Here is a 15814-nt window from a genome sequence, read left to right on the forward strand (position 1 = left end):
TCCCCAGCATGGACAGCACACGAGAAATGCCCTGTGGGGAAACATAAAAGGTGAAACAGCCTGACTCACCCCCAGAAGCACTGGTCCTGAATCCAACCTGAGGCTCAAGCAAAATCTTCTCTCAAAATTCAGTCAAGATTTGGCCCATCTAACCTAAACCTGTGCCTGTCAGCAGCCACTCTACTGTGTCACATTGGAATTATACCTGTGGGGAAGGAAGTAAGATTCAAATCAGCACCACAGACCAGTAGTTAAGAAACAGGCAATATTCTTACTGACACTTTCTAAGCTATAAGCTTGGCCATCTCTTTGCTTTCTGACAGATGGTAACCCCAGTTGTGTGTTACACTTGCCAAACACTCCAGCTCTCAGTGACAGCAGCTATAGCTCAAGACAAGAGGCACAGTGACATGTTTCATCTTTTTTTTTTTTCATCAGTGACACTACAGCAGTGCAAAGAGGCTTGGGCTTTTTTCTTAGGAGATTCTGTTATTTCAAAGTGCTTTTGCTAGAGACCAGTTTCATACTGTTTAAACTATACAGGTATAATGAATTATACCTAAATAAAGCGATAAAAACACAACAATAAGAGCTCCAATTTTAACTGTTAAAAGGCTTAGTTAGCATGAGACAGTTTATTCTTGAACAGAAAGGGGAATAAAACATACTGAAGACGACAGTGTATCACTAGATAGGGTAGCCAGGACAAAAATCTTTCCCACCTCAAGTCTTAGAGCTCCATTCTTTTCTCGGGACTAAGACAGACTGAAGGCACAAGGATGCCACTGTAGCAGCCCTTACATCTTACCCCATATTAGTTAGAGACACAGCCCATGTTAACTGAACACAAATAAACCAGTGCATCAACCCTCCAGTTTTCTTGCAATAATAGGATTGAACTTTGGCAAATTATAAAGAAAAAAAAACCAAAAAAGCAAAGCCCCACACACAATGACTAAAACTCTACAGAGAAAAGTAACAAAAAGAACAACTTTATTGACCAGCCAGGATGAAACCAAAATGAACAAGAGGACTAGGTGATACACACAAATCCCTATTTGCGTCTCTGACTGACAAAGGCTTCTACCTCACTGCCCATATCCAAGCAGTAATTTTCCCACTGACATCTGGAGACACAGAACCCAGGTAAATTCTGGCAGGCTGAGCATCAGATTTATTTTAATATTTTTTAAAAATACAGATTTTTATTTATTCATTATGAATAGATTAAAAATACAGCATATAATAATATCATTCCAAAAGCCTGTCAAATTCATTTTTTCTCTTCGAAAAAGAATGTCATAGAATAAGTTGTACATATTTCTGTAAACAATTTCAGTTTTCAAATTGACAGTCCTATTTATTGTGTAGCTAAATATGATACCACCTCAGGACAGAAGGTAGTCTGCATCATGAAAAGATTATGTGCAAACAAAGTATTAATCATAGTAATTTTTTCACCAAGCTGTGTGCACATTTACATACCAGACCTACAGAGAACTGTCAGCAACTTTAGCAACTACTGAATTTTGCAAATTAAACTACACAAAAGAAGTGTCAGTAATTATACTCTATATCCCTTACTTACACATTTTGGACAGGCACATTGAATCTCCTCCCTACATGGTGGTGGTGTTGCACAAACATCCCTCTCAAGGAAGATCTCAAAGACATAACCAACATGTTATGTGGAACAAAAATCCTTCTGACTTTGTTACAGTGCCTACACTGCATCAGTTCCGCACAAGACCCTCTGGCTATTTGACTGTCTTCAGAGATGAATGGCACGTTCACCTTTCATTGAGAGCTGGTATTTTGATGCTGTGAACTGGAGGAGAAAAAGGGCCACGTCCAAAAGATGCTTTAGGCACCTAAAGCAGAGCTTTCATTATATTAGGTCCAAAAATTTGGTTATTTTAGTACCTTGCTTAATATCTACCCAAGCCCAACTGAGATGTAGAAGTTAGACTGCTCCATCAGTGGGTGAAGAGCTTCAGCTTCACTCCTAAAACAAAAAGGCCATGGGCACTATCTCCCCACACCCCCTGCATTATACAGTAAAATGTGGCCAAATCACAGAATCACAGGGGTTGGAAGGGACCTCAAGAGATCATCAGGTCCAACCCCCTTGCCAAAGCAGGTTCCCTAGGACATGTTGCAAGGCTACTCACAGCTACAACTGCCTGGTGGTTAAAGCACCCCCTCAGAAGTACATCCAAAAGTAATGCTTCCCTCCATCCTAGAAAGGATTCAAATCTTCCCATTTGACTTGCTTCACCACCAGGGCATCACCTCTTTCAGAGGGCAGCAGCTGTAACTAACACCATACCTGGATATTGTTTAAACAATTGAAATCCACTTGCCAGAAAGAGAGCAAACGGGGAGCACAACTCTGGAGCCCAGCGACAGGCACTCACACAGGAAGGAGAGAACTAATTTCTGTTCCTTGAAATGTTCCTATATTTTACAAGAACTTAATATTACTTGGCTACACAAGCATCAAGTTCCAACAAAACCAACTGCATCACCCAGCAGCCTGCTTTTAAAAGCTCGGCTGAAATGAGGTGGGTGAGCACCAGAGGTCATTCAGCACTTCACAGGGGCTGCTCCAAGAAGGCAAAAGATTCCACCAAATCTCCAAAACGAATGTTAACCACAAGCAAAGAACAGCTTCTGTCCTATCAATGTGGATGGCACAGCAGCTTTGGAATAAAATACTGTGTTTCTGAAGAAGCTTATCTCAACGCAATAATTAAACCACCACCATGTATTCGTCCTCCCATTACTGGTTAGGATTATGCAAGCAGGACAGAAATTCAAGTGATTGGGGATAATACTGTTTTCTCTTTTTAACCAGCAATTTTCTCTAATGCCATTTTACAAGCTATTTAAACCAGATAAATTCTTTTCTGTACACAGAAATAAGTGAATCAACATCCTCTAACCTTTTCAAACATCGCTCTGGAAATGGTGAAAGGTGTATTCTCATTTTAAGTGAGATCACCTAGCTTCACTGAGAATTGAGATGTCACTGTAAAAATAACCACAAGTTACCCATATATTACAGATCTTGCTACTCTACATCAATGGACAAATAGAGATCAGTAGATTTTTATACTACTAGGTTATTATATGGTGCAAAATGTGAGAGAGGTAGATGGATGTTTCACCTCATCAGGAGCACCAGTGATTTTTCTTATGGCAAAGTGTGCCATGTTGGTAATGAATAAAACATATCACACCCTGAAATATCTTTGCTGCCAATCTGAAACATCTCCCCTGCGCCTCCCCAAACTGTAAGGACTATGTGAAGTTCGCATCTGAGAACAACAAAGTGCCCAGTAACACCAGTGTAATAGAATGGGACCGCTTATGAAAATGGAGTAGCTGCATGCTTAAATTGAACGCTTACATTCACATGCAAATTTGGTGAGATACACCAAAAACTATGAAGAAACATTTAGACCTTAGGAAAACTTTTTTCCTGTATGTGTTTTTTCTGATTTCTTCTGATGAGAAGAAAAATGCAAACACACTGATCATCTGCTGTATAAAAGACAGGATATGTGTGACCTGAAGAAACATCAGCTTCATTTTTCATCAAAAAACCCCTCCTAGGCCCCCTGTCCTAAAAGTTAAAAAAATACAAAAGGTCAAGTGTGTTTGTATTACAGCTTTAACACACTAGCAGACGTATGCTTTGGCACCCTACTTATGTTTGGATTTCTCCCCTCAAAATAAAACAAATTAGAAAACTAAAATACAAAAAAAAAAAAACCAGTAACACCACATAAAAATATATCTTTTTAGCTGCCAATGCAGCAGGTCTATAAAAAATTTTATATACAAGAACTGCTTGATTGAGGCATCATTCTTCCATCATCGCCCAAGCCTCTTCTGCTTTCTGGTAGTACTGATTTGCCAGCCTGCCCTTCATGGCTTCCATTGCTGCTTCTGCTGCTTCTGTGTACAGCTCACCTGAAGGAGGAAACGTGTAAGTTATGTCCAGAGGGTAAAGGAAAAACATCTCTTCTCCCTCAAGCAATTAAAAGGACAAAAAGAGAAAATTAAGGTCAAGTGACAAGGCTGGATGTGTAAGTAGGTGCTTTTTAGTAGTGTCAGCAGAGCTACAGCAGCTGGGAATCCAGCTGTTGCTCTTCAAGTTGGGAGTTATATGGCTGGTTGCTGATAGCTCTACAATGGGTTTACAAGGACTGGAAATATCGCCAGCCCATAGGAGCCCCCGAAATGATTAGGATTTAGACACCTGACATGTAGATTACACCATAACTATTGCAATGTTGTATAGGGTCTGGGAATCATGGGTATAACTCAAAATACAGGCAGCAACTTGCAGTTCCAAGGCCCCACAGCGAGGGAAGGCTGCTTGCCAGTGACTCACAGGATCACACCTGGCACTGCTGACTACCCACCATCAGCAAGGTTTCACAGCCTTGTAATACCCAGCATCGTTACACCTTCATCCACAGATCTGAGGGTACCAACCCTCTGTATGCTTTGTAACAGCTGAAGCAGGAAGTGTATTTTTGGGACACATCCTGGGGAAAAGCAAAGGAAAAGCTGTTACTGATTACAGAAACAAACATGAGGACTCACCTGATCTCTGTGGATCCTTATTCAGGTGGAACCCTCCCACCATTAACATCTCTGCTTCCCTGGCCAGCAGCAGATAGCGGGGCTCATCCTGCGTGCCATCATATTCACCTCCCTCATCATAATCAGTCATGTTCAGTGCAGCATTGTACCAGTGCAGCGCCTCCTTCCAATCCTGCACTCTGAAGTTAAAGAGAGTTTTTGAAGATGGTTACCTGAGGAAACAGCTGGAGATTCAGAATTCAATTCTGCACTGGCTTCTCACAGCCTCAGCGCTCTCCAAGCAAGCAAATGTTCTCATGGAGGCTCACTAACTCCATGGGGCTTCAGGTCACTGGATCAATTGAAGCTGTGGCCACTTTATGCAGTAATTAGAGGAGAAAGTACCATGCTGAAGCGCCTTGCTGAACTCCAGAGCCTGAGCTTTCATTATGAGCTGTATGTTTTTGGTCTGGCACTTGTATTTGTGAAGATAACAGATTTAGAAACAATCTGCTGTTGCAGAGATTCTTGTTTCATGAACACTTTAAAACCATCTATTTTCATACTGAAAATGCTCAGGGCAATTCAATGACAAGTTACTTTAAATTTCACCATTGCCAAGTGTTTCACTGTTGTGCAAAACAGAAAGCTCATGTAAATAAGAGAGACATGCTATGATACAAAAGCCGAAAAATCACAATCATCACCTGTTAGATTGGTACTTAAGGAAAAGAGTATTTGCCCCCTTCTAAAAATTAATCTAAAACACTTTAAAAGAAAAATCAAACCAATCAGACCCAACACACTTGCAGGTGTTCAACAGCAGAAATTCTTTCTTTCTGTATCATGGACTAAACTCTGCTTTTATTCACAGCTGGCTAAGTCTGAAGTAACTCCAAAACACCACTTCATAGCAGCTCTTTAAGTGAAAGACATGCTGCAAGTGCTTCTCTGCCCCTGCCCCACTGTGGAGTACAACCAAGTTACTCAGTCATGCACGGTACCTGTCTGAACCAAGGTTTACACCTGTATCATACGCTCTTGCTACCAGGATCATGGAAGGCCGGTCTCCAGCTTCTGCTGCTCTCAGCAAGTAATCAAATCCTTTATTTCTGTTCTCCTTTGTGTCCTAGTAAAACAAACAAAATCTTTTAAGCGCATGCTTATGTAAAACCATCCCTTCCCTCCCCTCACACTAGATGTAGTTTCTCCGAGTCAGTAATGGCTGCAAGCATTTAGCAGATCTGAGAAACTGGCCCAGCCACAAGCAATTAAGCAGCTGGATAGGAGAGATCACTTCAAACACTTCCCAAGCATATGCAGTAATTTGCACTTTGTGTCCTTAATCACAAAGTCACCTATTTTCTCTGGAAAGGGTACAGAACACCCAAACACTGGAGGGTTTTTTTGTCTCCATTTCCTCCTATTCTTGTATTATTTATAAAACAGACTAGAATTCTGTGTTTTCACCTTTCTTTAATCTTTCTGTTTACCTCCAGAGTGACTTCAGAAAGAATATGATGTGGCAGCTGCGAGTACATGAGTCCTAACCCAACGATGGCTTCCAGCTCCCCACAGTCTGCAGCGTGCTCCAGGTGAAACAGGGCTGACTCCTGATCCCACTCCTTGTCTTTCTCACAGAAACGCCCAGCTTCATGATAGCGAACCATGGCCAAATGGACCTACAACACAGTTGTACAGAAAGAGACACACGTATAGATTGGATTCTTCCAAAGCCCTGTGCCCATACTTAGGCACAAAATACCTCTCTGAGGTGACTACTTAAAGGTAATGGTATACCTCTGACTGAGCAGGGGACTATTTTGGTAACACACAGACTAGGAGCCTGACTTGTGCCTGAAGAGATTAAACAAGCGAAACACAGTGATTATATGCAGCACAGCTGCCTCTCCAGTTCTCCAGGGTTATATACACAGAGCTTTATGAACCTGACTAGCAGAGATAAAAGACCTAATTCACCAAGACAGTAGCTGCCACAGCATCTTCCCACATCTGTGTGGCCTGTGCAAGATCCCATCAGGCTGCAACACCAGAGACCAGGTCTTAGGGGGCATTTCCCAGCTTATCTGCCAGAGCCATGGAGAACTTGGGGAGGGAGTTGTAGTTAAAGGCAGCCAGCCTGCAACTACCAGTCAGCAGGGCAGCCACTAATGACTACAGGTCACAGACTTAAGTACAGCAAGGGCCCTCAGAGGAAAGGAATGAACCTGAGGCATAAGTTATCCAGGGAAAATCCTCATACTGCTGAAGCCTTTATTGTCAGTGGGGCAGGATTTCATTCCTAACACGTCACGGGATTGTGATGGTGGTTTCTTCCTCCCCTTCCCAAGGAAAATGCAGGTTTCTTCTCAAGATGAAAGGCTTAAGGACATCCAAGGTTCTCAGGATGCTCAATATGACCTACACCAGGTGTTTGGAGTGTAGGCTTCAGTCCACACACAGACCTAAACTTTAGTCACAGTTGTTTGGTCCAGGATAGTCTGAAGTAAGAGTTGGTCCGTGCTACCACTGCTCAGGAGTGCAACCCTGCCTACTTGCAAGGTGAGTCAGGCACACCAGCCATCCCACAGCATCTTCTCTGTGCGATGCCTCTGGGAAGGCAGACAAACCAACAGCAGAGTCCTTCCCAAAGGGGCCCAGAGGTTGCAAGCCAAAAACCACATGCAATTCATGGGTTCCTGAGCTTAGATGTCCCTTATAAAATATGATGAGGTGACAGAAAGCTATAGACATATTTATTTTCACCTGCACAAATAACTCCTGCAGGACAACTCCTCCATGTATGTAATATGTACAAGAACAGGATTACCCAACCCATCCTACCTTCCCAAGGACTGACTTCCCAATTTTCTTCTCTAGTTCCAGTGCGTTGAGCCTCTGAATTTCTTGGGCAACACAGGACGGTCTGTGGATGTGAACTCTGGAAGAGTTGTAGAGATTCCATTTCTCCACACTGATCTGAAATAGGAAATGTGCTATTACTTCAATCCAAAATTAAAATTTCTATACTATTTCTATGGATTACCATCAAGAAATCAAAGTCCCCATTAGTATTATTAGTAATTACTGTAATTTGAAACTCAGCTTTCAAAAGTCATGTTTGCAGCTGAATAAGTGGTCATTAATTCCATAAATGACAGCAGATAAGCAAGGCACGATCCTTTAAGTTCTGAACCAGAAAAAGGGTACTTTTAAGCACCTGAATAGTCACACTGCAAGCGCAGAGAGTATCCACGCACAAAAAATTAAACCCATACTTCTCTAGTCATTGTCAGTTCAAAACATTTTAAATGCTGCTTTTCTACAACTTCGGAAAAATGAAAAGTAGCAATGCAGAAGATGATAGGGTGATACAGACACTGGTGTTTCTCAGGACATCTGACATAAATGAGAACTAACAACTTTCCAACATAATGGGTGGATGGGAAACAGCAGCTGAAAACACTCCTATGTAAATAAAAGCCTTTGGAGGTACACAGGGGGAACACAACAGGGAAGGTTACTGGCACAGAACTTCCAGTCTGTTAAAGCTGTTTAAATTTCCGGAAACAGCAATATATGATCATTACAGGGAAATTCTGCAAAGCATATCTAATTCTTCATTGCTGTCAAAGCTCTGGTTTTGCTTGCAGAATAGTTATTTTTAAGTTTACAGCCACAGAAACTAATTATCACAGAGACTGTTTTCTAAAAACATACCAAAAGGTCTGGCCTGCCCTAGCTCAGTCAGGCAGACAGGGGAGAGAACCATTATCACATCTCAAACACTAGATGTTTTTAAAAGACCATCCAACCACATATGGGACACAATTCCAAAAACAAAGTGTAGAAAGGAAACTATCATCTAGTAAGGCAGAAGAAAATCCACAGTACTAGAATTATTTTAAGTGAGAAATCCACGTGCAATCACTAGCTTATGTCAGGGATCAGTTACAGAGGGAATAATTTGTTTTCACAGTACTCTATGTGAAAAATAAAGACAAAAAACTAAACACAGAGTGGTAAGTTAGTGTTAACAAACATATTCTGTAGCTGAAAAGGAAGGAAAATTGTCATCTGATTTGTGACATGAAGTTAGATGGCAGATAAGTGGAGCAAAGGACAAGAAGAGTGGCAGGCTCATCATCTATGAATATTTCTGCTTTATTTACCCTTGCAGAGCTTCCCAAACTGTCTTCATCAGATTCATGTCTTCGGTTGTTGTTTGAATGGCCCTACGTTAATGTAAAGATTTGCATCATTTAATTTGCAGCAACTGATGTGTGCCAGTTATCCTTCTAGACTATTCCTATCCAGAAAAATTAACAGTGATAATGATCAAGATAGTTTCCACTGGATTCTTTTCCTTCTGCATCATTGCAGCATGCCACATGGTAAAGAATATGGCACATCCAGGCCTTAACCCTGTAAACTGGATATCCCAAAACAAATACCTTACCACTTTAAAGGTGACAAAAGGAGTAGTATCTTTCAAAGAAGCATTCTCTTTCCAATCTTCTAATTAAATATCTAGTTAAGATCTTCAGGTCAAGCAGCACTGATTTAAACATTTGTATTTTAAAGGAGTAACCAACTAACCCACAGGAGCCCTACTGCTGCGTATCACTGACGAGAACATTAAGATCTGAGATGTCTCAAGCCATATGAAGTCACAGAAAGCACAGAGGGATAAAGAGTCTGAAAGTGGATCCAATACATGGATTCTGTATGACAAGAACCTGGCTGCACTTCTCAAATGCAACACAAAATACTTTAAAAAAAACCCCTGCAACGATATGCAATCAAATGTAACAATTGACATTAAGCTTAATTACAAATAATCGTTTTCCTCTTAAAGTCTCATTAGCATTCCCAAGATGAGTAATTTTGTAACAAGTGGGAATTTCTTTCCAACTGTTTCCTCTTTTTACAAAGTCTAGATCATAAAGAAAGAAGTAAGATTATTCTATGGAAATAGTTCAAGTATGAACAAGCCCAACTGCTAAACCCAGAGTCAGGTTCTTACCCTCTCTCTATGATCCAGATCTTCTAGCTCACTTCTCTTTTCACTGGGATATCCACTGTCTCCACCGTTTTCAAAATCCTACAGAAGAGAAGAACAAAACACCTCAGCATTAGTACCACTTTTTGTTAGGATCTCAGCTTCCCACAGAGAAAACCTTCTGCTGGTTCAGTGAGCTGTAGTACATGAATATACTGGATGAAAATGAGAGTTATCTTGTACTGCCTCTGACAGACAGAACATGAACGAATCACAGATGATACCATCCAAGCTTGTGTTCTCTCAGAGGGATACATTAAAAAAAAACCCCAATCAAGGTTTCTCATACTTTATCAAACCAAGAGTCAACCTACCGTGGCTTTCAGCCTTCAGTGGTAGCCAGTTAAAAGATAAAACACTAACTGACAGCTCCTGGTGCTGGAAAGTTCCCCGTGCAAACTTACTGCAGTCTCCTCAGTGAGGTTCTCTGACAGCCCCCAGTACCAGTATTTGCAAACACCCCATCAATGGGGATTCTGTTCAGCCTTCATACCCCTGCACTTGGCACAAGTGCCAAAGACAGCATGCAAGCAGGGGAATAGACACATACATAAATTATCTGTCAAAATACACCAGATGCAAATAAATTTCTAAAGGGAAAAAAAGGATATTAAAATAACATGTTCTTCCTTTATTAGGAACAGGGAATGGATGCAGGTAACGTGACTTGCAGCAAAGAAGCTGGCAGAACAGCTTTATGTGCCTTTACTGAGCAAAGCCTTCAGGCAGACATGTTCACTAAGGAACTGCAATCTCATTTTCTGTTGGAAAGACTCACCCTTTGGTTATCAAGCTGATCGTAGTCTTTGTGAACCAAGTTATCTACTTCATTGAACACAGGCCAATCTAGAAAGAAAAAAAAATGCTTCTTATTGTAAGGATAAGATGTTTGAGGAGAAAGCCCTAGATACCATAATTTTACGGCAGTTTTTTCACAGAAGCATTTTACATAGATAATATGCAGACATATTATTATACTGTGAATATTTACATAGATAATATGTCTGCATATTATCTACATGGAATTACTTTAAGTTTTATTTCTTCTCAAATAGGAATGCTAGAGACAAACACTCTGGACTAAATTCAAGACACTGTTGTGCTTAAAGCCAACAAAATAAGTCACTGCCAAACATCCAGGAACCCCCCAAGGAAATTATGTCTGAGTCTCACTCACTAAGCACGTCCATCTTCTGGCTGTGAGGGGTTGCTGAGGAAGGAGAGCAGGGTAGAGAGTCAAACGCCACATCGCTCATGCTTTCATCTCCAGAGTTCTCAGACAGGCGGAAGAGCAGAGGCGGCCGACTGCCAGAGACTGTTCTCACCCGGCTGCTGCCACATTTTTCCTCTGTGCCACGAAGAATTGTCTGAGCAGATTCCTTGGCAAATTAACAAGAAAGTCCCATGAATAATGCTTCTCTCTCAGCATGCCACATAGCCAACATGGATGTCTGTTAGAGGTCTTTACAAAAGGAGGGTCATGTATAAACACGCATACGTATACAGAACTATTTGCTTTGGTAAGTTCTACACTCCAGCAAATATCAAGTTGTGGCATTGTTCCTGTCAGGGACGGCTTTGTTTAGGACAGGATTTCATTCAAAGTGTTTCATCAAGTCCCACTACTATCAACTGAGATGGATTAGAGACAAGCAGTTCTATTCTGTTTTTCTCCCCAAATTAGGTTTTTGAGATATGAAGCTTACTAATGATTTCAGCATTCAAAGATATACTTGATCCTAAATATACATGTTTTATCAGGTTCCCTGTCCATTAAAGCTACAACATTAATTCACAGACAACTACAGATAAGTCAACCTTAAACTGCTGGTTTTAAACTGCAACATTAGTGATTAAAGTGGTTTTAATTGCCTTGTAAATAGCATATTTGAGTTTTATTTCCAGGGCTTTTAAAGTTAGAACAAACCAGCTATACTGCTTAGTTACACTTTTTTCATCAAGAACTTACAAGCAATTTTTTATTACAATCCAAGGCGTCTTTCTCTTTGGATGAAAGGTCAAACGGTGCAAGGCCCATGCTTTTGCAAATCCTGTTGCAGGAATGAGAATGGAAGAACAAGGCCATACCTCTAACACCTGTAACATTAAAATAAACAAAAGAACACAACAAAAAAAAAAAGAAGAAAGTGTTTACTCAGAGTTTAAATAACAGTTTGTTTATTAAAAGCTCAAAAACCAAAGCATTTTCTAGGAAATCAAGAGAGAAAGAAAGAGAAAGTCCTTTTACCACACACAGCTCAACCCACTACCATTTTATTTTAACACCTGCAAAGTGTTTTTGGCAAAACCTTCAAAATCTACATATGCACAGGATGTAATAATAAATTAATTTGGCTACACCATTGAACAGCATGCCTAAATTTGATCCTGATTACAAAACTTCGTGTATCCACATTCAGCTGTATCCATTCCTGCAGCGTGGCAAGGGATCAGAGGCCATGATTATTGCTCTCACACTGTAGGAAGCTACCCAATTTCATTACTTGTTTGATTTAAGAATCAGCCAGGAGACATGAGCCAAGATCAGCTCTCATTTTTAGTCTGCCCTTACGTGACAGCTGCCCTGTTCAGAGCTTCTCCAGCTGATTGCAAGACTCGCAGAAGTGTACCTGCTCACTCAGCTGTATAGCAGCTACTCAGCAGACAGCAGGGAACAGAAAATAATGATCCATTAGCACTTGAACCATATCATTAGCTTACCTAGGTTGCCATCTCCAAAGTCTGTACCATTATCTGTATGGATCTGAGGGTCTGTGTAAAGATCCCCAACTCCCTGGATATCTACAATAATGAGTTGGTGTCCTGAGCGCTCAAAGGTGAAGTGACTAAAGGCCTGGAAAGAACCAGAAAAGATATCAGAGTAAATTCTCCCTTGATCTACTCAAAACAGCAACACATGTTCACCTCAAATGGGTAAAAGGAGTCCAATAACCTTATCTGTGAAATAACTGGTATTAACATCATGACAGCAATGAGAGACTAAAAGCACACAGAGGATTGCTTCTCCAACCTGCCCCAACTCAGAGATGGGCTAAGAGGCAGAGTGAAAAGCAGCAGCAGGAACACACAGGAGAGGGGGAGATTTGTTTTCAACTACAGTCTTCACCTTAAGAAGTGGGGAGGGAACAACAGTGGACTCTGAAGCCAGTGCAGAGTAACTTCTGCATAAACATCCTGGCTGTGCCTGTGGAGCCCTGGGACACCACTTCCTTCTGCCAGCTGGCAAAGCTCTGCCATGTTTTGGAAAGAAAGAAAAGTGAGCATTCCCACAAATTCTCCTTCCCCTACTATGCCCTCTGGGAGGTCTGCCTGAGCAGCTGATCTGGCTCTGCATGTGTATCAGACAGTGAAACGTATGATTGTGCTCTTTAAATGCAGCACTTCAAGAATCAGGTATAAAAAAACCCTTCTCTTTGGCATAAAGCTGAGACATGAGGAATCTTCTGGGAAGATCTCCAAAAAAGCAGTGCCAGGACTGGGGGAGGTGACTGGTAGACAAACATTTTAACTGCAGCAAATCTAATGGAACATTTTGTTCCCAACCTGTGAAAGCATAGCACTGATTCAGTGTTCAAAAGACAGCCCAGAACATAAACTCTCTGCTTACATTAAGCATCACCACAAATACCTTAAAAATAGGAGGAAAAAATTAAAAGAACAGAATCTTCAGGTCCCAGTAAAACATCCCTTTGGGATACTGACTGCTTTCTTCACCAGTATTATAAAGTTCTTTTACAAGATCCAAGAATCACTTGAGATCTGTGCTTGTATTTCTATACACAATCTCAGATTCACATGTTCAGAGGCTGTTGCTGAAAGCAGGTACTTATATGCAGACAGAGTAGATGCTTAGTTCTGAGTCAGGTATCTGCCACCTCCTTTTCCATATTACAAGGCACCAACAGTCAGACTATTTAGTACACAGCACACAAGAGGTCTCTCTCTCTCTCTGTGTCAATTCCTGCAATTATAATGGGAGTCAGAGGGTGTGAGGTTTCCAAGGAGTATTAACCATCTTCAACCCAACTAAAATCAACAGACACTTGAAGTGCAATAAAGAAGCACTCGGCGCTTGAAAAAGCAGGCCCCAAATAAGGGGGAACCTTATAGAAATGAAAAGAGAAATGAATTTGGCATTTTATTGGAAAGGCTGCAGTTTCCTTTCTGGCAGTAATGCAAGACCCATGGATAGAGCCAAGAAATTCCCTGCAGCACTCTGAAAAGCATTAAACAAAGGCTCACTTGCGGAGTAAGACGAATGTTGTCGTCTCGCACAAATCCAGAGTTTGAGTTGTATTTGATGTATTTGCCCTCAATGTAATGTTCCAGATGGAAGAGAGGTTTCCCAGGCCTGTTCTTCATTTCGATAATACACATCTGTACTATATCCACCTGGGGAGGGAAAGGAGATAAATAGTGACTAACAGACACTGTCTTCAGATCAAAGGGTCTGTGAATCCTCCAGCTGTGAAAACTTTCCCAATGAAGCAGCTGAACTATTGCAAAGATCTGTTTAACAAGCAGGTGGGGGAAGAGTCACATTCTTTTTAGGTTATTGGAGGAATTCCATAAATTAAGAGCAGTCACTTCACAACAGCTCACTTCTGCAACAAATCCCTCTTCCCAAATCCTGTATGTTTATGCACAACTTTAGCACAGAGCGTGAGACCTTTTCTTGATACCCTCAGCCCAGCCTGGTGTTCCATCCACCCAGGAGTTTCACACATCTTTGCACTTAGCACGACATGCTAGCTTTGTCACTGACACCTCAAGGAAACAAAGCCACAGGATCTTCAGGGTTCTTTTGAAAATTCTTGCCCAATCCTCAGAAATCTGTATGTGAAAAGCTTGATAAAGATACTCAGGTTTCCAGCTCTTCTTAAGGAAACAAAAAGTCAGTCAATGTTAGTCAGATGTTTAGATAGGTTTACAAGATTTAAGCATCTGTCGTCTTGGAGCACTAACAGTTAAGTGCCTGCTGGGACTGCTGCTGGCAATAAATTCTGTGACATCTCTGGTTATCTCGAAGGCAGCTGGGCAAATATCAAAAAGAGCAATACAAGCACCATTTTATTTTGGTCTTCAGTCAACAGCTGAGAACAGTCAGACATTCACAAGCAGACAGCTCCTAACTCTGCAAATATAAAGCAGTTTCTGCGCTTCATTAAACATCCATTTAAGGGAAAACGTATCACAGCAGAAGAATCTAAGCAATTTAATGCATGTGAACAAATCATTATCTCTAAATTAATTTGAAAATTAATCTAGTAGGAGAGCAAGACTGCATTTTTGCTTAGCAAGATCTCTGAATGTACCTGCTTTGGGGGCTTGTGCCTGTTGTACTCTTCTCCCCACAGCTTTGCTTCCATCTGAAGTCGGACATCCTCAAAATACACATCCCTGCCCACACTCTCTATGTATTTCTTGGCAACATAGTTATATGCACCTTTCCAGTTCTGCGTGTGTAAGAAGTTGGACAGTTTTTTCCTGGAAGTCAAATTAATCGTCAGTGAAAGGAAAACCATGAATTTTAATCCTTTCTTTCCCATTTCCCTGCCTTCATGGACAGGGCCAGGCCCTGAAATCAGCATTTACCCACAGTCATTTGCCAGATATTCTTGTTGAAAGGTGAAGCACAGGCAGGGGGCAAGGGAAAAAGAAACATCCCACGTAACTGGCTGTAATGTGCCAAAGTGTCTGTTTACTCTGACTGCAGCTACATCTGTTCTGAACTTCCTCCTTTTCTCATTTCCTTTCTCTTCCTGTTTCCCTGCAAACGGAAGCATGAAGGGTTGATGCCACCTCAGTGCCCTGTTCTAATGTCAACAATTATTTCTGCAGAACTAACAGGGAGTGGCCTTTCAATCATGAACCGAAAGGAGAAAACCCTCTGCTATGATATGAGCAAACTGTGCCTTCCCAACACCCAGGGTGACTCCCACAAACAGGAAAAACCCCACACTTATCAGGAACTGCAAAGCAGCCACCGTCTTCTTTCCTAGAGCAGCCTCAGCCCTATATACGTAACCAAAGGGGAGAGCACTTCTCCCCCTCCCTCTACCCTGAGACCTTAATTCAACAGAGAGAATAGCAAAAACACGTAAAACTGCTCTGCTGGGGCAACAGTGATATTGC

General features: G+C 41.3%; 1 protein-coding gene across 1 annotated transcript in view; it reads right to left on the minus strand.

Moving 5' to 3' along the window:
* Positions 1-976: 976 nt before the first annotated feature.
* The window catches only part of EEF2K (eukaryotic elongation factor 2 kinase), a 29504-nt gene continuing 14666 nt past the window's right edge, over positions 977-15814 (minus strand). Inside the window, exons 6-18 of the mRNA XM_084271147.1 lie at positions 14995-15166; positions 13922-14071; positions 12380-12512; positions 11628-11755; positions 10836-11037; positions 10437-10504; positions 9623-9700; positions 8769-8831; positions 7441-7575; positions 6090-6278; positions 5601-5725; positions 4618-4796; positions 977-3978 (exon numbers count right to left, since the gene is read on the minus strand). Of these exons, the coding sequence (XP_084127273.1) occupies positions 3869-3978; positions 4618-4796; positions 5601-5725; positions 6090-6278; positions 7441-7575; positions 8769-8831; positions 9623-9700; positions 10437-10504; positions 10836-11037; positions 11628-11755; positions 12380-12512; positions 13922-14071; positions 14995-15166 (1732 nt within the window). The 3' untranslated portion in view covers positions 977-3868. The remainder of the gene's footprint in view (positions 3979-4617; positions 4797-5600; positions 5726-6089; positions 6279-7440; positions 7576-8768; positions 8832-9622; positions 9701-10436; positions 10505-10835; positions 11038-11627; positions 11756-12379; positions 12513-13921; positions 14072-14994; positions 15167-15814) is intronic.

Source organism: Gallinula chloropus (genome assembly GCF_964237585.1).
Source record: "Gallinula chloropus genome assembly, chromosome: 15".
In the NCBI taxonomy this organism is placed as follows: Eukaryota; Metazoa; Chordata; class Aves; order Gruiformes; family Rallidae; genus Gallinula; species Gallinula chloropus.